This window comes from Leopardus geoffroyi, chromosome C2, assembly GCF_018350155.1.
Source record: "Leopardus geoffroyi isolate Oge1 chromosome C2, O.geoffroyi_Oge1_pat1.0, whole genome shotgun sequence".
Classification (NCBI taxonomy): Eukaryota; Metazoa; Chordata; class Mammalia; order Carnivora; family Felidae; genus Leopardus; species Leopardus geoffroyi.
Genome location: NC_059333.1, coordinates 22,951,228 through 22,973,796, shown reverse-complemented (window position 1 = coordinate 22,973,796; position 22,569 = coordinate 22,951,228). Strand labels below are relative to the sequence as shown.

General features: G+C 34.4%; 1 protein-coding gene across 3 annotated transcripts in view; it reads left to right on the top strand.

The window, feature by feature from the left end:
• The window catches only part of NCAM2 (neural cell adhesion molecule 2), a 520,619-nt gene that overhangs the window by 300,313 nt on the left and 197,737 nt on the right, over positions 1-22,569 (top strand). For all 3 annotated transcript variants that reach the window (XM_045501591.1, XM_045501590.1, XM_045501592.1), the window contains one exon: positions 4,954-5,091. In XM_045501591.1, coding sequence (XP_045357547.1) covers positions 4,954-5,091 — 138 coding nt within the window. The remainder of the gene's footprint in view (positions 1-4,953; positions 5,092-22,569) is intronic.

The following is a 22,569-nucleotide window of genomic DNA, read 5'->3' as shown; positions in this document are numbered from 1 at the left end:
TGATTATACCTTGTATGATCCCTTTATTAAAGCTGATGGAATAAGAGTAGGTTTATAGGGGCGCCTGGGTGGCTCAGTCGGTTGAGCGTCTGACTTAGGCTCAGGTCATGATCTTATGGCTCGTGAGTTCGTGCCCTGTGTTGGGCTCTGTGCTGACAGCTCAGAGCCTGGAGTCTGTTTCCGATTCTGTGTCTCCCTCTCTCTCTCTGCACCTAACCCACTCGCATTCTGTCTCTGTCTCTCTCAAAAATAAATAAACATTAAAAAAAATTTTTTTAAAAGATTAGGTTTATAACCTTGAAAGGAACATATGAGGGGATTTAGAAGAATATGGTGTATCCAGGTAACTTTCTGAAGCCTTAATGTGGTGCGTGAGTAAAGTTTGCAGGCTCTAGATGAAATAATGAAGGCTTGGAAATGTCCATCTTATTAGCCATGCTTTTGGTAGCAGCTGTATGGCAGGTATTCTTAATTAAAATTCCAACAAAATATTCTGAGTGGAGGTCCTTTCCATGCTACTTGCTGAAAATAACCCATCTGCTACATAACCTAAGCATTTAGGAAGTAAAGGTGGCATTTTGTTACAAAAGTTGAAAATCCTGACTTTTAGGATCCCTCAATGGAGGGATATGATATCGCAGATGCCTGTTTCAACCTCAGCCAGTTTGAAAGTTATTTCTAAAATATTCTAAGTGCTTTGATCATTGCCAAATGAAGTACCCTTTTTGCATCAAAAACTGTGGATAAAATCATCTTGTTCAATATTTTTATGTAATCTTCCTCCAGTATAGAAATTCATTCAATTTTGAACTAGTTGTTGAAAACCTACTATGTGCCATCTAGCATGCTAGATGGTTGTTATTCATAGTTAACTCGATAAACAAGTTCACTGCCTTCAAATGCTAGTAATGTAGTAGAAAAGATTAATAGAGAAATCAGTGAAAACAAAGTATGTTGAAGTCTATGAGAAGGAAAGTGTAATGATAGAAGATAATAAAGAAAGAATACCTCAACTAGTTAGGGTAGAGGTGGGAGTCCAAGATTCCTGCTGAATAGAGAAGTAACACTTAAGTGGTGGGGACTTGTCAGGAGGGAGATCATCTGCAGTGGCCTGGAGGTGAAAAATACCATGAATGGTGCTCTAGAACCTGGAATAAGTTTATTATAATGAAAATTTATGAGTAAGTGCAACTGGAATACTTATACTAATAGATAAATATAAACTAGGGTTGGTCATAAAGAACTAGTAAGATAGGAGACTGAAAAGGAAGGTTGAGCCGAGTCATAATGACCCTGACATCTCTGCTAAGGAATTTATCCAAAAGCAACATCACTAAAGCATTTTAATCAGAGCAGTAACGTGACCCGTTATGAATTTGGGAAGGATATTAGTGCTTCAGTGAGAAGAATGAGTTGGATGGTAGTCCAAGCAAAACTCCAGGCATAGATAACAGTTCAAAACCTAATGAAATGATTGCTGAAGGAGAAGGAGATTTAGACTAAGTAATGATAAAGGGGGAAGTGACAGGACATGGGATTTAATTGGATATGTAGATGGAGGGAGGTGGAGAAGTCAAGGATGATTCAAGGAATTGGACTCGGGCAAATAGTTCAATGTACAGACATGCTAAGACAGAACTGGAGAGACCCTATGAGAAATTTCAGGTGGAGATAGTACAGTGAATTTTAAGTTTGCTGAGATTAAAGCATTTCCAACCCTTTTCAGTAGGTACATCTGCTATACTGTTACAGACTTTTCTAATTCAGGTAATGGTCTTGTCTGAAGAAAAATTGTGAGACTCAAAATATAGATGGTAATTGAAGCCATAAGAGTAGATGAGACATATCATCAGTGGCTGGGGAATGAGAACAAAAGAGGGCTAGAAAATAATCTGCCTAAAGAAGCATAAAGCAGATCACTTACTGAGTATTACATTTTTTCATTTATTTTTAATGCAACAATGAAATTTAAAAAAAGACACGAAAGTTCTGTATAATTGAGAGAAGCTAATAACCTCTAATAGTCAAATAGTCCTGATATCCATAGTTATGTGTAATTGATTGAAGCAGCGCTTTCTTCAAGTGTTTTCTTCAAGCACATATTCATGATGTACTTCAGTTTGATAGTTCACTATATCATTCCATGGACTTGACACCCATATCTACAATTTGACATGCAATTTTCACATGGTTTGTTTTCTGTATGCAAACATTGGGATGTATTTACGTTTAGCAGGTAACTACTATTTTTCTAATGTTCTAATAACTTCTCTCAGACAGTAGAAATACTATATTAAAATGGCCATTTGATTAAAAGTTTACAATTAGAAGAAAGGTTGATTTATTCCTATCAAAATATGTATTATAGACATTCAAGTCATTTTCCTTTTTATATCAAATATTGCCTTCCTGATTAAAATAATTCTTCTGCTTACTAATTTTGTAACTAAGTATCCTATAAGTGTTAAAGAACATTATAGTTAAAGGATAATACATATTTTAGTAATTTAAAAATACTACAATAATCAAGGTATAATTATGGGCATCCCTAAGTTTGAACTATTACAATTTATAATTGCTTCTCATTCTAATTTCCAGCCACGTGCTCAAGTAGAGGCTCTTTTAATTGACTTTGAAACGTTCTTAATTTTTAGGAGTTCTGAGTTATTCCAGGACTTCTTGTGAGTTAAACTTTAAAATTTCTTTTTTTTTTCCAACGTTTATTTATTTTTGGGACAGAGAGAGACAGAGCATGAACGGGGGAGGGGCAGAGAGAGAGGGAAACACAAAATCGGAAACAGGCTCCAGGCTCTGAGCCATCAGCCCAGAGCCTGACGCGGGGCTCGAACTCCCGGACCGCGAGATCGTGACCTGGCTGAAGTCGGACGCTTAACCGACTGCGCCACCCAGGCGCCCCTAAACTTTAAAATTTCTTGAGGATTCTTTTTCTCCAGGCTTTTCTTAAAGAAAAGGAAAATTTACCAGGGAAAGCGTATGTATAAAAATTTGTGTCTCTCTTCTTTGGGTGAACCTAAAGAAGAAATAAATATTATGGGAAAGTTTGTATAGTAGTCCCTCCATGTCCACAGGAGATATATTTCAAGACTCCCCAGTGGCTACCAGAAGTACCAAACCCTGTATATACTTTTTTTTCTAAAAAAAATGTGCTTATGATAAAGTTTAATTTATAAATTAGGCATTTAACTTACAAATTAAGAGATTAACAGCAATTACTAATAATGAAATAGAACAATTACAACAATTTTATTGTAATAAAAGTTATGTGAATATGGCCACTCTCTAAAAATAGCTTATTGTACTGTACTCACCCTTTTTCCTTTGATGAGGCAAGATGATACAATGCCTACATGATGGGATGCAATGAGGTGAATGACATAGGCATTGTGATATAGTTCTGGTAAGATGTCATAAGGAGGATCATCTGCTTCCGGGCCACGGTTGACTGAAGGTAAATGAAACTGCAGAAGGCAAAGCCATAAATAAGGGGGACTATTGTCCTTCCTGAGCTGAAAATCATGTGTCTCTTGCTTTGCAATCAATATTTTCTATTTCCGGGAGCCTCTGAATCTACCTATTTCCGCTCTTTATTAATTATCTCTTCCTTACCTGTATTAAGCGCAGTCTTCTCATATTCTGATCACTCTCCTATTTGTATTTGTAGTCCAAACTAGGATTGGTATGGCATTAAGAAATTGTATTAAGGAATCACTATGGCAAATGAATCCCAAATCTGAATCGAACCCAAAACAACCTAATATAGCAGATTATGTCCAGTCGGCAGCCCCAGCCATCCATTCAGTGATCCAAGCTGAGGGAAGCTGTACCTTTTTTTCATGCGGCTTCCATGTTTGCCCTACCTGTCTATCAAGCCAGCAGATAGGGGAAGAGCAGTAAACGTTGCAATAGGTCCAAAAAGTAACCTTTAATGGTATAACAGTAAATACCCTGGAGAAGAGCACCTTAAACTAATGCCATTTCTACTTTACCAAAAGGTACAACGGGGTTGAGGATGTCTCTCTCATATTTACCAAAGTATCTCAAATACTATGCATACCAAAAAGATGATGTTCAATGATATATTGACTGATGAAATTTAAGATATTGCTTTTACAACATGTTTCAAAATGGACTAGATGTGAGAATATTGTTTACTTGATAAGAAGAGAAAAGGTCCTAACACTGCAACAAAATTGCCATGACTAAAAAAACAGACCAGACATTATGGAAAACATGTTCAGGCTGAGATGATGCCTAGGCTAGCCAGATTATTTTAAGCAATCAACTAATGCATGCCTTCTAACAGCCTATTTTTATGTATATTCATGTGCATACACTCATACACAAAATGGAATCTTGAAATAAAATTAATAAAGTCTAATCTATTCATTATTAAAGTGGATTATCTTGCATTTAGAAAAAAATTCAAATAAATTCAAGATATGGCCATTTTATATGTCCTTTATGTGACTTGAATATTACTGTCTCATTTAGCTTTCTCCTAAGGGTATACAAAATTATTAGTTTAATTATTGTGTAAGGAAGGCTATTCAATTTTCTAACCCTTTTCCATCCTTTAGTTGCTACATATTTGCAGTCAAAATGTCTTCATGCCTGCAATATCTAATCTCTCAGCATTGTTCTTTTGTGTATCATTTCTGCATTCAAAGTACCAAGGGGAAAATAATAGCCTAACCATTTTATGTGGAAATAAAGTCTTGAATGTATTTTAGAAAAAAAGGTGTAACAAGGCAGTGTGGAGTGGAAAAATTGAAGCCATGAAATTACATTTTACTTTCAAATTTGAATTTGTTTGTTGATGAAAAGTTTGATAGTGTCAAACAAGTGTCATATTTTAACTCTTAGCAATTTAGAACATACTGGACTCTGCTTTCAATTACTGATATCATTTCCTCCCCTTTGCTTACTTTCTAGATCGCTTTGCTATGCTAGCCAACAATAATCTGCAGATTCTCAACATCAATAAAAGTGATGAAGGTATATACAGGTGTGAAGGAAGAGTGGAAGCTAGGGGAGAAATTGACTTCCGTGATATCATCGTTATTGTTAATGGTAAGCAGAGAATAATTTGTACATATTTTATTGTTGCATTTTAGCAATATTTTTATTAAAAGGGCAACCCTGTAAATACAGCACTTTAATAACCTTTTTGATACCTGGAGGAAATCTCCCCACCTCTATGATCACATCTATTACACTGTCTATAGTCTCACGGGCAGGATCTGCGACTTATTTAACACTGTCATCTTCTTTCACTCTTCTACTCTGTAAGGGAGTAGTTGCCTTTTGCTAGCTTTGTAGTTGTTGAAAGAATGCCAAGTGAAACATAGTAAAGTGTCATACTAGATTTGACTTTTAAATTGCATGAATCACTGGTGGCTTAAACTAATCTATTTAACAGTTTTGTAGGTTTTCTCAAATTTAAATTTAATAATTGAATCCACAAGGAGATTAATAACTAAGTTTATGGCATCACGATGACATCGCTTCTTCCAAATTTGGCTTCTCCTGCTGTATCTTCTGCCTGTGTTAACATGACATTCTATGAGCCCAGAAGATATATTAATGTTATCCTCCTAGTGCCTCCATTTTGATGATCTAATCTATAATTGACATATGCAACACACTTTTTAACATCTCTCAAATATATTCTACCATGATGCCCTCCATAAGAGTGCTGCCCTTTCAAATTGCTATTCTTCTTTTTCTTGAATTGCTACAAGCTGTTTCCTCTTCTCTCAGTCCCATAATTCAACTTCTTCTCCATCCAACCTTTCACCACTTAAAATTGTCAATGCTTCCTGTTAACTTTGAGACAAAATTAAAACCACTTTTCATGGCATTGGATTTCTTTTATGGTCACCAATCCCTCTTCCCTAACATTCATTCATGAGTAGCCCATGCCTCAGCCATATGGAAATATTAGTAGTAACACTGCACAAAATGCACTTTTGGTTTTTCTTCTGTTTTAAAATAAAAAGTTAGTGGTACCTATAATCCCACAGGGTTCTATAAGCAGAATGTCATTTGTTCTTTCTGGGATAGACAAAATCTAAAATTAAGGAGTTAGCCAAACATTTCCTATGAGTTGGGGCTGGGACAGGGAGGAATAAATCTGTGTCTTCTATATCCTTTCCCCATCCCGCCACGAGCTAGCTCTCCAGTTCTTTAAGACTGGAGAACACTAGGAATCTCATGTACCTCTGAAAGAGTTCACTGGTCGTTCCTTTTCTGCAATAAAGGCAGTTGAACCACAAAGTTCATGCTGAAAGACAAAGAGAATATTAAAACACTGCTATCTTTTTCTCTCCTTCTCCAAGTCTATAATTAATTGGGATTTGTGGATAATATAATGGAATAGAATAGGTGTTATGACAGGGAAGCTAGACAGGCTCGTAGAAATTGCACATGCTCATGGAGGAGGCCAAAGTGCCAGGCCTTCAGAGGAAAAGCTTTTCTTTTTTAGAGGTGTTGAGTCTGGTATTTATGAAGAGCACTATAGTCTGGAGATTTTGACCTTCCACACAGGTGGAAGATTTCAGTGCATGAAGAATAGTTTTAAAATGGAGGTTTGTAGCTATATCTCCATCTATTTCTATTATCTATGAGAATCTCTAAACTATTTCTGTCTTTATTATATACAGTACACATACATAACTTACATTATTTAGTTTAATTATTGACTTAACTTTCTAGTGTGCTTTATTTCCAAAATAATTTTTGTTGCCATATATACATATATTTTGTCACAAGCAAATACTGTGTTCAGTATTCTTTTATGAAAATGGAGATTATAATATTAGTATTATATGTAAAGTTTTGGAAGCAGTATATATTTACTATTATATATATATTATATTTTATAATATATATATATCATATATTATAATATATATATTATATTAGTATTATATGTAAAGTTTTGGAAGCAGTATATATTTACTATTATATATATATATATATATATATATATATATATACATATATATATATGTCAAATCAAGCCTATATTTTTACACTAAAACAGTAACTCAAATACGATATAAAAAGAAATGGGGGCACCTGAGGGGCTCAGTTGATTAACCATCCAACTTTTGGTTTTGGCTCAGGTAATGATCTCAGGGTCCATGGGATCAAACCCCATGTTGGGCTCTGTGCTGACAGTTTGGATCCTGCTTGGAATTCTCCCTTCTCTCTCTCTGCCCCTCCCTTCTCTCTCTCTCTCTCTCTCTCAAAATGAATAAACATTAAAAAAATTTTAATAAAAAAATAAACGATATCTGGCAGACATAGCATATTCACCCTTTATTAACTATTTTGCTATTGTAATTTTAATACAATATTAATATTAAATTAATATTTTAAATACTTTAACACATTTATAAATGTTCTAATCTGTTTCCACACTAGTTGACCTGTGAATTTTTATATATGATTACATTTATTTTGAAGGAAGCAAATTGTTTTCAATTAACAAAGTTTGAATCTTCGAGTCCATCATGGTAAGCGCTCAAACTGGAATATTTTATTCTGTATATCTATTCCTATTATGCCGGGGTTCACAAGAGGATAAACACTGGATTGTGTTCTTTTGTGCCACTCAAATCAATCCTGTAGGTAGTTTTCTGTTCTGTCTGCATCCCACTGACCCTCCCAAAGGGAAATCATTCTCCTTCCACATCCCAATTTCCTCTAACAGAATCAACTACAGATCCTAATCTGACCTTTGCTCAAACACTGCTTTATCTCCACTCATTTTAATTAGTTACATTTCCCCTTTATAGTCAAAAACTCTCATACCTTAGAATTCCTGGCATCACTTTTCTTCAAAATAACAGTGTTCACAAAAATCAACCATCGATTTATTCGCCTTCTGGATGATACGTTTGGACCCTGTCAAGGGAATACATTGACTAATGCCACCAGTTCATCTGTGCTTTTCTCTCACATTTTGCGTTTAGTTCAGACAGAAGAGTCATTCTGCTACAGTCTTATTGACTCTTGTCCTGTTACTGGCTCCTTTTAAATGTTGAGCTCTCCTTAAAAGTATCTTCTTAATATTTCTCTCTTATAAAACCTCTTGAAGATATTTCAGTGGAAAGTTCGAGGCTGCAAAAAATAACAATAAAATAAAAGCAATAGCTTTATCCACCTTATCTTTCTTCAACTACAAATATGACCTGTTCTATGACCTTTTCCTCAACTTATATTACGAGCCCCTCTCTCTTAATTGCTACTTATTTTTTTTTTATCATGATTTGAATTTTATCCTGGACCTCCTTTCTTTGTCTCCTTCCCACTCAAGTGCCCTGGAATCCTGACCAAAGGCTCCAGCAACTATTTATGTATATTCACTGCTTCCTTGTGAGATCTTAGCTCTGAAAAAGCTCTGTTCTTTCTTTTATTTTTTGCTCCTTGAAAATTTTTCCCTCATGTTTCTTTTCTTCCAATGCATATTTTTTGTTTCAATAAATAATTGAAAGATATTTTTGCTAGGTTCCTCTTTGGTACCAACAATACCAAATCTTAGGAATATTTTTTTTTTCTTAACTCCCTCTATGACTTCCTTATCATATTTCTCAATGCCTGTGTATAGTTTTTTTGCAAACACTTTCTTTCCTCCCTTGAAGAGGTTATGTATTACTGCTCATTGACTTGTGGATTGTGGCGCTTCCAGTGGGAGAGTTGTGCACCCCCACCCAACTGATGAAGCCACTTGTCCTGGCCAGTGGCACGTATAACCAAACAATATACACTATGACTGAAGTTAGTCTGCAAGAAGAATGATATGTTTTTTTTTTTATCATGTTCTTTCCTTCTGACATGAATCTAGCATGACCCCAAAGAGAGACTTTTCCGTCATCTTGGATACCACAATGAAGACATGTGGAGCAGAATCACAGCTGATCTGCAGGTGCAGACACATAACATAAATAAGAAATAGAGCACATTTGTTAAGCCCTGAATTTTAGAACCGTTGTTTATTGCAGAAAAGCAGACAAATGCAGTGCCAGTGGCCTTTTCCTACTTAAATAAGCAAATTAAATACTATATGACCTAGGGATACTTCTGAAATTACTTCCCTGAGTATGCTGCAGATGTCGTATAATCCCATTTTCTTCTGATGGTGATCATTTCTTGAGATTTTCTTATCACCTTATCAGACAATTGGAAATCCAACTGAAGATTTTTGACTGCAGTTTCAGTATTAATTTATATTGCACTTGTGTATTGATTCAACAGGTACGTATGAAGTGCTAGCTATGTGTTTCACACTATGTTATGCTCAAAATACTATTGGGCTTAATGTATCATCACTTCCCTCAAGGCACTTCGAGTTTGATCTTACTAAAATAATCAACTTTACTAAAGTCCCTTATTGTTTATGGGACAGTTGGATACAAAAGCATTTACTAAAGGCAATTTTTATAGATATTCATAGACTATTTTTTAATAAGAAGGAGCACCTAATGTAGCTTAAGGGGAGACTTCCTTGGTATTTGGGATAAATCTATTGGTGGAAAAGTGCTACCTTTTAGAACAGAGAGAAAGAGAGAGACAGAAGGACAAATAGAACAGATTGTGCAAAAACAAAAGTCGTATGATGTGAAAAATATCTAATAACTGTGACTGGAATGTGATATTTTGGGGAGTGATGGTAGTGTTAGATGAGATATAGCTGGAGAGTCGGAGAGTCAGATCATAGAGGACTATGGACTCTCTTCTATGAGGCAAAGACGAACTGACATCCAAACTAGAGAGCAAGGAAATTGACAGAATGATGGAGGCAGGGAGAGGAAGTGAGTTCAAGTGAGAGATAATTGGGGCTTGTGCTAAAAGACAAAGAAATGAAGGGGAAGGTATATAATCAGGTATTATTCGGAACAAAGCCTTTGTATCACATGTATGTCACAGAGGCTAGAGCAATCAAGGGTAATTTGAAGACTTTTAGTGTGGGTTTTAGGTTTCCAGCATACTAAATGCAAACAAATGTGACCCGTATAGTGAGACTTGAAATATATTTGCTGAATTTGACCATTATGAGATTACGAGAGACATTAGGGTCGATGATATCATCTGAATAGCCTGGACAAAATTCATACTGCAGTGACTTGAAGGATAAATGTACCTTTTGCATTCATTGAAGGATGAAGGTAGCAAAGGCACAACATTTGTTACCTCAGCCTATTGGGATCAACTGTTAAATGGGAAACATCACAAGGTTGAATTAAAGAATAGAGGAAGTGGTTGGACATTTATAAGGAAGATATACCTTGCACATAAAGAGGATATCTTTTATGATGAGCCTGGAGGAAGTGAGTCCAAAATGAGTTAGGATGTGGATAAATTAATTCAAAGATGGGTCTGGTTGATAATTTGAGAGAAAGCTTGCCACATGACTTCAATATTCTATTTCTAATCACCTGTCTCTCCTTGATGTACTCTGGATATTTCTGAAATATTTCTCCACAGTTTTATGTATTTACATCTGCTCTTTATTGGATTTTCAAGTAAGCTTTCTAACATGCCTAACAAATTTTCACAAATCTTTCATCAGCTGCCTTCCTTTTATTATTATACCTTATTATATTATTACACATTTGATAAATTGGCTGTCCATCTTTTCTATAAATTCCTGCACTCTTTTTTACTATGTAATCATATTATTCACCCTTCCCCCCCCCCCCCACACACACACACACACTACTATAAAAATCTCAGATACATTTCTTTAAAAGAGGATCAAAATCGTTTCTCTTTTTAACACATGCCCATTCTCCTTCATCAGGTTCCTAGCACTTCGTTAAATAAAATCCTCTCTAAAACTACTCAGAAAATGTCCATATAAAAGACAGACCTAGAAATAACTCTTAAATTTAAAATATGGTCAATAGAGAGTTATTTTTATAAAATGCTCTTTTAAAGTATAATGATTCATTATTTTCTGAATCTTTTGTAAATTTGTGAAGAGTGATCCACTAATTGCCAATTCAAACTTGGGATAATGGAGGCAGGAACAATGTAGAGTGAAGGGAATATACCTAGTGGTATAATTTTAAAGCGATTGTGTCTTTAGTCTTCCTTTGAACATTACCATTAAATCAATGGTAAATGACAATGGCAGAAGATATTTGTGCAAGTACGCGTCAGAATGTACAGTGAGTGCACTTTGTTAATGCAGTGGTCCTCAGACAGTATTCCTACCCATTTCTAGGCATTTCTTAAAATTAAGAAAATTGGAAAAAGTACTTTTCTTTTTATAAAAAAAATGAAAAGTCAAATTTTTTTCTCTTTAAATTTTATGCAATGTTATATAACATAAAGGAAATATAACGATATAAAATACAGTGAACTAGCCTGTATGTCAATAATACAATTGAATTAATCATTCAGAGCAGTTAATTATTGCAAATTATGGAATTTCTAATTTTAGCAATAATGTATAATATGTAATTCAAGGAGTCAATAAATAAGCATTTGTCAAAACCAGATATTTTATGATGTTAATATTTCTATCCTTAGTGATCCAATTAAGTTTAAAAGATTAGGAATTTGGGGTGCCTGGGTGGCTCAGTCAGTTAAGCCTCCTACTTTGGCTCAGGTCATGATCTTGCATTTTGTGGGTTGGAGCCCTACATTGGGCTCTGTGCTGACAGCTCGGAACCTGGAGCCTGCTTCACATTCTGTGTCTCCCTCTCTTTCTGCCCCTTGCTCTCTCTCTCTCTTTCTCTCTCTCACCCTGTCTCTCAAAAATAAACATTAAAAATATATAAAAAATAAATGAAATATTAGATAACTGGGAAAATATAGAATATTTTTTCTTTTTACTTTTATCCAACATTTAGAAATTTCCATAATATAGAAAATATGATACATATGTTAGCGGCGAGGCCTGTTCCCCAGCCTTGGCTCTTGAGTTTGGCCAAAAAGAATTCAGAGTCAAACTCTTAAGCAAGCAGGTGTTTAATAATGGGCAAAGGCAAAGTGTACTCTCAAGGTCTGAGAGCAAGCAGGTCCAGAGGTGGCGACCTCACCGGGGGTCAAGATTATCTTTTCTTGTTATGTTTGCATATGTTATGAGTCGTAGGGCTGTTTCTGACTGGAGTTGCTTTCATTCATCTAAGGGACTTCTCCTACCTGTCCAGAGGGAGAGTTTGGGAGTTCTTTGTCAGAAGTATCATGGTGGCCTTCCTCAGCTGGGAGGTGGTCAAAACTGCAATGTAAATGTATCATAATGAAGCTATAGGTTGCTGTAGGACCGTGGTTATTGGGAAGAATGCGTATGGATCCTACGGGGTCTTCCCCAGCTATTTGGAACTTTGTTCCTGCCTTTTGCCTTTTTTATCAGTCAGAAAACACCTGTTCTCTGTTGATATGTAGCTAAATATGCACTCTATCAGATAGAAATATAGATAGATAGATAGATAGATAGATAGATAGATAGATAGATAGATATATGATAGATCAATCATCTTTGGATATCTATGAACATTTTTCTTTGCCTATCTCCTCAACATAAATAGTTGGAGTGAAAAGTTAATACAGTTTCTTACCTTTTCTTCAATCTGTATTTCTCTTTTGCCCAGAATTTCCCAGGTACACTTAAAGGGCATAATGTTATGTTATAAGGCTGTAGAAAAACATACATTTATTTTACAACCTATTTTCAATCTGTAATTATAAGAGAAGACAAAATTATCTCATTACTTGAATCAGATCCTGGTTCTGAACTCACCCATCCCCTGGCTGGTCATGTAGAGATTGGTCTTTGAAATGTTTCTCTAACATTTGGTTAATAATGTGAACACCATCATTTGTAAAATCAACAATGAAAATTTCAAGAAATTTATAGTGGCCACAAGATACTGTAATTAAAATATTTTACATTTCATGGAATCAGTAAAGTAAAAGACACCATCTAAGTATTACCTGACATTGTGCAGATGAATGACATTGAAGACAATTAGTTTCTAAATTACATTCATGATATTCATGATTCCCTTCTTCAGAATGTGCTGCACTAAAGGATAAGTTAGGAGGCAATGCCACTATTTTATTCATACTGTAAATTACTTATGATCTGTATGTCTTGATTTTACTTTTTTTTTTAACATCATATCCTATGGCTTTCAATGAAAGTGTAGGTATCCAGAACATGTATATTTTTAATAGGGAAAATAGTTAAGAAACAGAAAGACTTCCATTTAAGTTAGATATAAATTAAATAAACACCCAGTTATAAGTAATATTAATTCCTGTACTGATCATATTTTTAAGTACAGTATGGGTTCCCCTTTTACAGAGGTACATTTAGTTTTACTAAGATTAATGAGTGTGCAATCTCAATGTAAAATGAGTATTCTGTCTATCTCTTACACACACACATAGACACAGACAAACACACACACACCAGCCTGATTTCTATTTTCCCTGTAAGACTTAGTTCAAGTAGCATCTAGCAAACTTTTCTTAATTTTATCTGCCTTATTACATGACTTCCTTACCTTGAGATCTCCTAGCACTAGGTTCATCTCTATAAAAATGCCCTAAGTTCAGATATTTGAACGGACTCCCCAGATTCTAGTAGAGTATACTCATAGAAAGGTCTTATTTTAAAGGAAAGAATATGATGCAGCAAGAGGACAAAAGAACAAAAGTAATATTCTATAGCATCAAGAAATACCTTAGATTTTTCGATATAGAAAGCAGTCAACAACTTTTGGAATAGTTTCTTCAGTTTTTAATTATTTTTTACAAAAATATCATTATCCCAATGACAGAAGGCATCTTATTTGATAATTATCACTGTTTACCTTTTATTCTCCTTAGGCTTAATAATCCATATGACTTTACTATTACTGTAAAGACATTTGCCCCTTATGCTATCAATCTCCTAATACAATTTCAGTTATTTTGCATGTATTTTAACGGTTTATTGAGTTATATATATATATAATAAACTGCATATTAAAATGCTGTGTGTATATATGTATATATGTATGTATATATGTACATATATATGTATATATGAATGCCATATATATGATATGAACCAATCACCACAATCAAGATAGTGAATATAAGTGAATATACTCATTACCCACAACAGTTCTCAGAATCTGTATAAAAGTAATCATGCAGCGTATACACTTCTAAGTGACTTCTTTCACTCAGCAAAATTATTTGGAGATTCATCCATGTTGTTCCATGCAATAGTATTTCTTTTTTATTTTTATTGCTAAGCATCATTCAATTGTAGGAATATTTCACAATTTGCTTATGTGTTTACCCAAACGACTACTTGGGATGTTTCAAGTTTTTGCCTTACAAATAAAGCTGCTATAAACACTTGCATGTAATTCTTTGCATGGATATATGCTTTTCTTTCTCTGGGGTTAATACCTGTGAGAAGTATGGCTGGATCATATGATATGTATGTGTTTAACCTTCCTTTTATAAAATCCACCAAATTGTTTTCCAAAGGGGTTGTAGTATTTTATATTCCCAGAAGCAGTGTATTGGCCTTTCAGTTGGTCCACATTCTCAGCGAGACTTCATATGGTCAGACCTTTTACAGTTAGGTAAGTGTTTGGTAGTTTCACACTGAGGATTTAGTTTACCTTTTTCAGATGACTACGGATGTTGAGTATCTTCTCATGTGCTTGTTTACCATGCATCAATTTCCTTTTAAAATCTTTAATCCACTTTTTTTAATGGATTACTTTCTTATTATTGAGATTTCAATTGCCCTGACCCTAATCTTTCAGGGTAAATATTCACTCTTTCAATATTAAATGTATGGTTAACTGTAGCCTTTTCAGAAATGTTCTTTATCAGATTGAAAGTGACCTTTTCCTAGATTGGTAAGAAATTTTATCAAAAATTCCGGATTTTTCCAAATACTTCTTTTCTGAATCTAATGATGAGATAATAACATAATTTGTATCTTTTAATCTATTAAGTTAGTGAAATAGATTGTTCAATTTTAGAATGTTAACTAACCTTGTATTTCCACATGGCCAAAATGTGTTATTCTTTTATATAACATTGGATTTAATTTCCTAAAATTTTGTTAAGAATTTTTGCATCTGTCTTCTTAGGAGGTATTGTTCTGCTGTTTTATTCTCTTGTTACGCCTTTGTCTGATTTTGGTAACCAACGTATTAATGGCCTCATTGAATGAATTGGAAAGAACTTTCTTTATATTAGGAAAGTTTGTGCTTGGTTTAATTTTTTTCATTAAATATTTAGTAAAAACTCATCATTAAAGCCATATGGATCTAGAGTTTACATTGTAGGAAGATTTTAAACTGCTATTTCAGTCTTTTAATAGATAGATGCTATTCAAGTTATCTATTTTTAAGTGAAATTTGGTGGTTAATACCTTTCAAGGAATTTGTCCATTTCATCTAAGTTGCTGACTTTATTGGCATAAAATTGTTCACGATATCCTTCTATTATCCTGCTAATATCTTTAGAGTCTATAGTCATCTTGACTTTTCAGTTCCAGTATTGCTACCTTATACTCTTTCTCTCTCAGCCCCTCTTTTTCTGTCTCTCTGTCTGTATGTCTCTTGTTCTCTCACTTTCTCTGTCTGCCCTTCATTCTCACTCTTCTTTTCTGATCCGTGTGGCTGAAATTTTACTAGTTATATTGGTCTCTTAAAGAAACCGATATGATTTAGTGTTCTATTTGTTTTCCTTTTTTTATTTTATCAATTTCTAATATAATCTTTATCATTATATTTTTTCTTACTTATTTTGGGTTTAACTTGATCTTCTTTTCCATTTTCTTAAAGTTACACCTGAATACACTAAATTGAAACCTTTTTTCTGTTCTATGGCATGTATTTAATGCTTGACAATTCCCTAATTTTTAAATAAAATTTATTGTCAAATTGGCTTCTGTACAACACCCGGTGCTCATCCCAACAAGTGCCCTCCTCAATGCCCATCACCCACTTTCCCCTCTGCCCCAACCCCCATCAATCCTCAGTTTAAATACAGAGAACAAACTGAGAATTCCCTATTTGTACTGTTTTAACTTCATTCCACAACTTTTAAGATGTTGTGTATACCTTGGCATTCAGTTCAAATGCTTTGCAATTTCCCTTCTGATTTCTTATTTGTCCTATGGGTTATTTAGAACTGTGTTATTTCGCTTTCAAGTATATGACAGTTTTCCAGATATTGTTCTGTCGTAGTTTCTAATCTGGTTCTAATATAGTTAGAGAACACACTTTCTTTGATTTAGATCTTTCTAATTGTATTCCCTGTGCAGTAGAAAAGAGTGTGTGATTTGCAGGCTTAGTTAAGAGTTTTAATAATAATCAGTTAACTTAGGGTCAATTAATAACGTTAATCAAGTCTGTATCTTTTTTAACTTCTTGTCTACTTGCTCTATTAGTTATTGAGAGAGGGCTATTTAGTCTCTAATAAAGTTACAGATTTGTCTATTTCTCCTTGAAGTTCTGTTAGTTTCTGCCTCATGAGTTTTGAAACTCTGTTATTATGTGCATAAGAGTTTAGAATTATGTCTTCCTGATGAATTGACTGCTTTATCATTAGGAGATTAGGCAGTATATAGTCGGTTTGGTATTGTGGGGTTTTTTTTCATTGTCTATTGTGATAGTCTTTGACTTTGTATTGGAGTGTTTACACAATTTATATTAAATATCTTATTGATTTAGTTAGGTTTAAATCTTGCTATTTGTTTTCTATATTCCTTATCTGTTCTTTGTTCACTTCTTATATTTATGACTACTTTATATTTTTGGAGTATTTTGTATCAATCAATTAATTTTCTATCTTGTCTCATTAGCTATAAATCATTGCCATGTTATTTTAGTAGCTGATTTTCACAGTCCTCTTTCAAGTGATGTTACACTATTCACACATTGAATAACAGTACTCCCTTCCAGCTTTTGTGCAATTATCATCATATGTTTTACATCTATATAAATTATAAACCCCATATTGGTTTTCCATCTGTGGTAACAAATGACCACAAATTTGGTGGCTTGAAACAACACAGATTTATTACTTCATAGTTTCTACATATCAGAAATCCAAGGAGGCTCAGCCAGGGTATACTCAGGTTATTATAGGTCCAGAATCAAGGTATCAGCAGGATTGTGTTCCTTGCTATAGACTCTGAAGAAGAATCTCTTCTAATACTCAGGTTGTTGACAGAATTTGTCCTCTTTTTGTTGTAGGACTAAGGTTCTAATTCCTTGCTAGATTTCACCCAGAAAAAGTTGTCCTTAGCTTTGAGGGGCATCTTTGGTCCTTACATGCAAGCTTCTTCCTCCAGTGCCAACAATGGTACAGTAAAACCTTCTCAAACTTGTAATATTTCTGATTCCCTTCTGCTGCCTCTCCTTCTGCCTTTTGTTTTGTATTCCAACTGGAGAGAGCTCTGTTTTTAAGGGCTCCTGCAATTGGTCTCACCTGGATTTTCTAGGATACTTCTCCCATTTTAATGTCTATAATTTGTGTGTTTTTTTGGGAAGGGGGAACAAGTGAGCGAAGGGCAGAGAGGGAGAGAAAGAGAGAGAGAAGCGAGGCTCACCCTGAGCGGAGCTCGTGTTTACCTGAAGCAGGGCACACAGGAGCTCACCCAGAGTGGGGCACTAGCTCACCTGAAATGGGGCTCAAGCTTACCAGGTGCAGGACTCAAACTCACGAACTATGAGATCATGATCTGAGCCAAAGTCAGTCGCTTAATTGACTGAGCCCCACATATCTATAATCTTAATTATTAACTGCAAATTCCCTTTGCCATTTAACTTAGCATATTTATAAACGGCTGTGTTTACTGCATTGATGGTATTGATATCTTTACAGAGGGGAATAATAGTGGAGAATAATAGCATCTTTCTCTCTTATATATGCACTTGTTTAAATTGTCAATGAGCTCTTAAGGGATTTTCATAAAGAAAGGAAAACTTTTGTATGATAGTATCGCCATTGTTACCGTTTCTAGAGTTCTTCATTATTTTGTGTATATCCAGAGTTCCATCTGGTATCTGCTCCCAAATGCCCGAATGACTTCCTTTAGCATTTCTTGTGGTGCAAGTCTGCTAGTGATGATTCACTTCGCCTACTGTATTTCTGAGAAAATATTTATTTTCCTTTCATATTTGAAATAAAATTTTGCTGAGTATAGAATTCTAAATTGAATGTTTTGTTTTGTTTTGTTTTGTTTTGTTTTGCTTTCAGTACCTTAAAAATTCTGAGCCATAAATAACATCTTTGGCCAGAGTTATTTCAGATGAAAAGTTCATCCTAATCCTTATCTTTTGCTTCTGTTCCTAAAGTGCCCCACCCATCTAGTTCTCCTAGATTCTTGAAGATTTTCTCTTTATCACTGGCTTGAAGCAATTTGCTTTAAGCAATTTGGATATTATATACCTTGGTGTAGTTTTCTTCCTTATTCTTGTACTTGGGTTTTGCTGACAAACTTGAATTATAATTTTTATCAAATTTGGAAATCTTTCAGCTCATAGGTTTTCACATGTTGTTTTCTGTCCCACACAGAAATTTGGAACTCAAATTTCACATAGACTAGGCCATTTGAATATCCCTACATCTCTCAGATGTTATGTTCATTTTTTTTTTTTTTTTTTTGCTGTATTACTTTGTGGATAGTTTCTGTTGCTTTCTTCAAGTTCTCTTTTCTTCTATAGTGTTTAATCCACTATTAATCCTGTCTTGTGCATTTTGCCCTAAGATGCTATAGTTTTAATATGCATAAATTTGATTTTTAAAATATTCTCTAAGTCTATAACATGATCCGTCTTTCCTCTAGAGTCTTGAACATATGGAATGCAGTTATAGTAACTGCTTTAATGTTCCTGTCTGCTAATTCTATCACTGTGCCATTTCTGGGTCACTTTTGCTTGATTGTATTTTTCCCCCTCATCATGTCTCATATTTCCTGCTTCTATTCATCGTGAGGGATCTTAAATTGGATGCCAGAATTTGTGGATTTTTACTCCTTTAATATGCTGAGTGTTTTTGTATTTCCTTAAATATTTTAGGTCTTTTTCAGGAATGCAGATGAATGACTTGGAAACAGTTTAATCCTTCATGCTTTTAAGCTTTGTCAGGTGGGACCAAAATAGTCCAGAGCTAATTTTTACCCACTTGTGAGGTAAAATCTTTCTTAATTCCTTATTTCACATATTTTATGAGTTTTTTTTTTCTCTCATTTTTAAAGCAAAATTCTGGCTCATGGGAATAAAAACTATTCTTTTCTCTGTTTGAGTTTGGAAGTTGTTTCTCCTGAATCTTTTGGGAAATTCTTTCCCTGGCTTCACTAGTTTCTTCTCATGGATGTTCTCGGCAGTACTCATCTGGAAGACCTCAAGAAAACTCACTGCAGATCTCAGGAAGTCCTCATTGCACACCTGTCTTCTGTCTGGCTTTCTGCCCTTTGAACTGTAGCCTTCTTTGCTTCTCCCCAGAGCCTTCCCTGGCTCAATTCAGGAAGACTGCCAGACTCCAACTGGGCTCTTCCCCTCTGTACTGCAGCTTAGAGACTCTCTCTAGACAATTAGCTGGCACAGTAATAGGACTCACTCATTTCCTCTTGTATTTCAGAAATCACTGTTGACTACTTTGTTGACTGATTCACAATGTCTTGAAAACTATTGTTCTATACAGTCCATACATCTGATTTCTTGCTTCTGTTTAGTTAGTAGGATAAATTGGGTACCTCTTTGTATATCTTGGTTGGAAGCTGACATTCTCGTATATGTGTATACTCGTGTATGTGTTTCTACTTGATAAAGTAGAAACAAGAATACCTTGAACATGAGTCAAGACTCCCTCAGATTGGGAAATTTTTGAGATTTTTTTCCTGCTTCTGAACAATGAGGAACTGATTTCTCCAGGAGTTGTGGACTGTTTTTTATGTCACCTTATTAAATCTGGTGAATAATTGTTATACATTTAATTATATATTAAATAACACATTTATATTATAAAATTATTGTACTTATACTACAATTACATTTTTTTTAAAAACTCACTATGTAAATGTTTAAAAGTTTTCATAGGTTTGGTTCATGTTAACATACAGTAAACTTTACTCCTTTTTTAAACTTTTTTTTTAAAGTTGATTTATTATTGAGAGAGAGAGAGAGCACATGCACCTGGGAAGGGGCAAAAAGAAAGGGGGACAGAGGATCTGAAGCAGGCTCCCTGCTGTCAGTGCAAAGCCCCTTGTGGGACTGGAACTCAAAAACCATGAGATCATGACCTGAGCACAAGTCAGACGCTTAACCAACTGGGCCACCCAGGAGCCCCAACTTTACTCTTTTTTTTAATTTTTACTGTATAGTCCTGTGAATTTTAATATATGCATAGATTCATGTCCCACCACTACAATCAGTAAACAAATTATTCCATCACCCCCAAACAGACAAAAGGGACATTTCTTTCCCTTTGAAGTTACATCTTCTACAACCTCTAAGCCGCAAACAACCGCTAATTTCTTTCCTTCAGTACAATTTTGTATTTCAGGAGTATCAAATAAATGGAATCATCTAAAATCTAACCTTTTTGGAATATATTAATTCATTTAGAATAATAATGCCTTGAGATTTATCTAGTTGTTGCGTGTACCCACTTTTTGCAATTGTAAATCGAGCTGCTCTAAACATGTGTGCAATATATTGTGTGAGCATCAGTTTCCTTTATCTAGGGTAAGTACCTGAGAGTTAGGTTGCAGAGTCATATGGTAAGTGCATGCTTTTAACTTCATGGGAAACTGCCAAATCATTTTTCACAATGGCTGTATAATTTTGAATTCTCTCTAATAGTGTGTAAGAAGTCAAGTTGCTTCTCACTCTCACCAGTGTGGATCTTTTCAGGTTTTTGTTTGTTGGTTGTGTGTGTGTGTGTGTGTGTGTGTGTGTGTGTGTGTGTGTTTGTATTTAATTCTACACTTCAAAATAGGTGTGTAGTGAAATCTCTGTGGTTTTAATTTGCATTTCTGTAATGATATTGTGATGGTTTTATGCAGTAGCTAATGATAGCGTGCACCTTTTCATGTGCTTCTCATTTCTATATCCCTGTATACTCTTCAGTGAAATGCCTCTTTGAAATGTCTGCATTTCAGACATTCTCGGTGGATTATTTTTTTTCACTATTACAGTTTTAGAGTTCCTTACAAATTCTATAAATGCAGTTTTGCCCTCCAAACAGCTTCTTTAATGATGTGTCTTTTCATTTATTTTGCATTTTTTTTCTTATTGTTGAATTTAGATTGTCTTTATATATTTCGGATATTATTCCTTGCTCAGACATGTGATTCAAAGTACTTTCCTCCATGCTGGGGTTTATCATTTCATTCTCTTAACAAGTGTAATTCAGAAAGCAAAGTCTTTTAATTTTAATTTTAAATTCCAAGGACTAATCTTTTATGGACCATTCTTTTTGTGTCATGTTTAAGAACTCTTCACTTATCCCCAAGTCACAAGATTTTTCTCCCAAGTTTTCTACTTTAATGTTTTCAGTTTACATCTTTGATTCATTTGGGGTTCATTTTTGTATATGGTATGATTTCTATCCTCAGGTTCATGTATTTGCAAATGGAAATCCAATTATTTAAAAACCATTCTGAGGATACTATTGTTTCCTTTGCACTTTGTACTTTGTAAACTAAATTTTTAAAACTTTTGTTGTATTGTAAGCTTCTATTTATGGACTTTCCTTTCTGCTCCATTGACCTATGCACCTATCCCTGCACCATTATCATGCCTCCTCAATTGTGTAGCTTTTTACCCATACCTTAAAATCAGGGGATATTATTTCTATGACTTTGTTCTTTTAGAAAAAAACTTGTAAATTCTAGTTTATCTTCTACTTAAGCTTTAGAATTATTCTATCTTCAAAGTAATATACTGCTGGGATTTTAATGAGAATTGTGTAGTGTCTTGATAACAATTTTGGAAAATCTGACATTTTTTCTCAATGTTGAGTCTACAAATATACGGACTCTACAAATGGAGTCTACAAATAAATGAAGGTATGTTTCTTCATTTATGAAGGAATTTTTTTTTTCAATTCTTTAACATTTTTGTAGTTTTTAGCATTTAGATGCCATATGTAACTTTTTTTTTATTAATCCTTAAGTGTTGTGTTTTTGGAGCTATTGTATGTGGTTTTGTACATTTTAATGTTGGCTTCAGTTGTTCATTGCAAGTACGTATATGGAAAACAATTGTTTTTGTGTTTTTCTCATATCCTGTGATTGTGTTATGTACATTTATTAGTTTTAGCAGTGTTTTTACAGATTCTTGGATTTGCAATGAATACAACAATGCATCTGCAAGTTGGAAGAAATTCATTTCTTCCTTTTTAATTGTTTGCTTTTCATTCTTATTTCTCACTTAGTACTGTGTTGGCCTTCAGTATGATGTTAAATAGGAGTGTTGAATGGAGACTTCCTTACTTGTCCCCAATCTTGGAAATAAAGTATTCATTGTTTTACCTGAACATCCATGTGTTTTGATTTGTTTT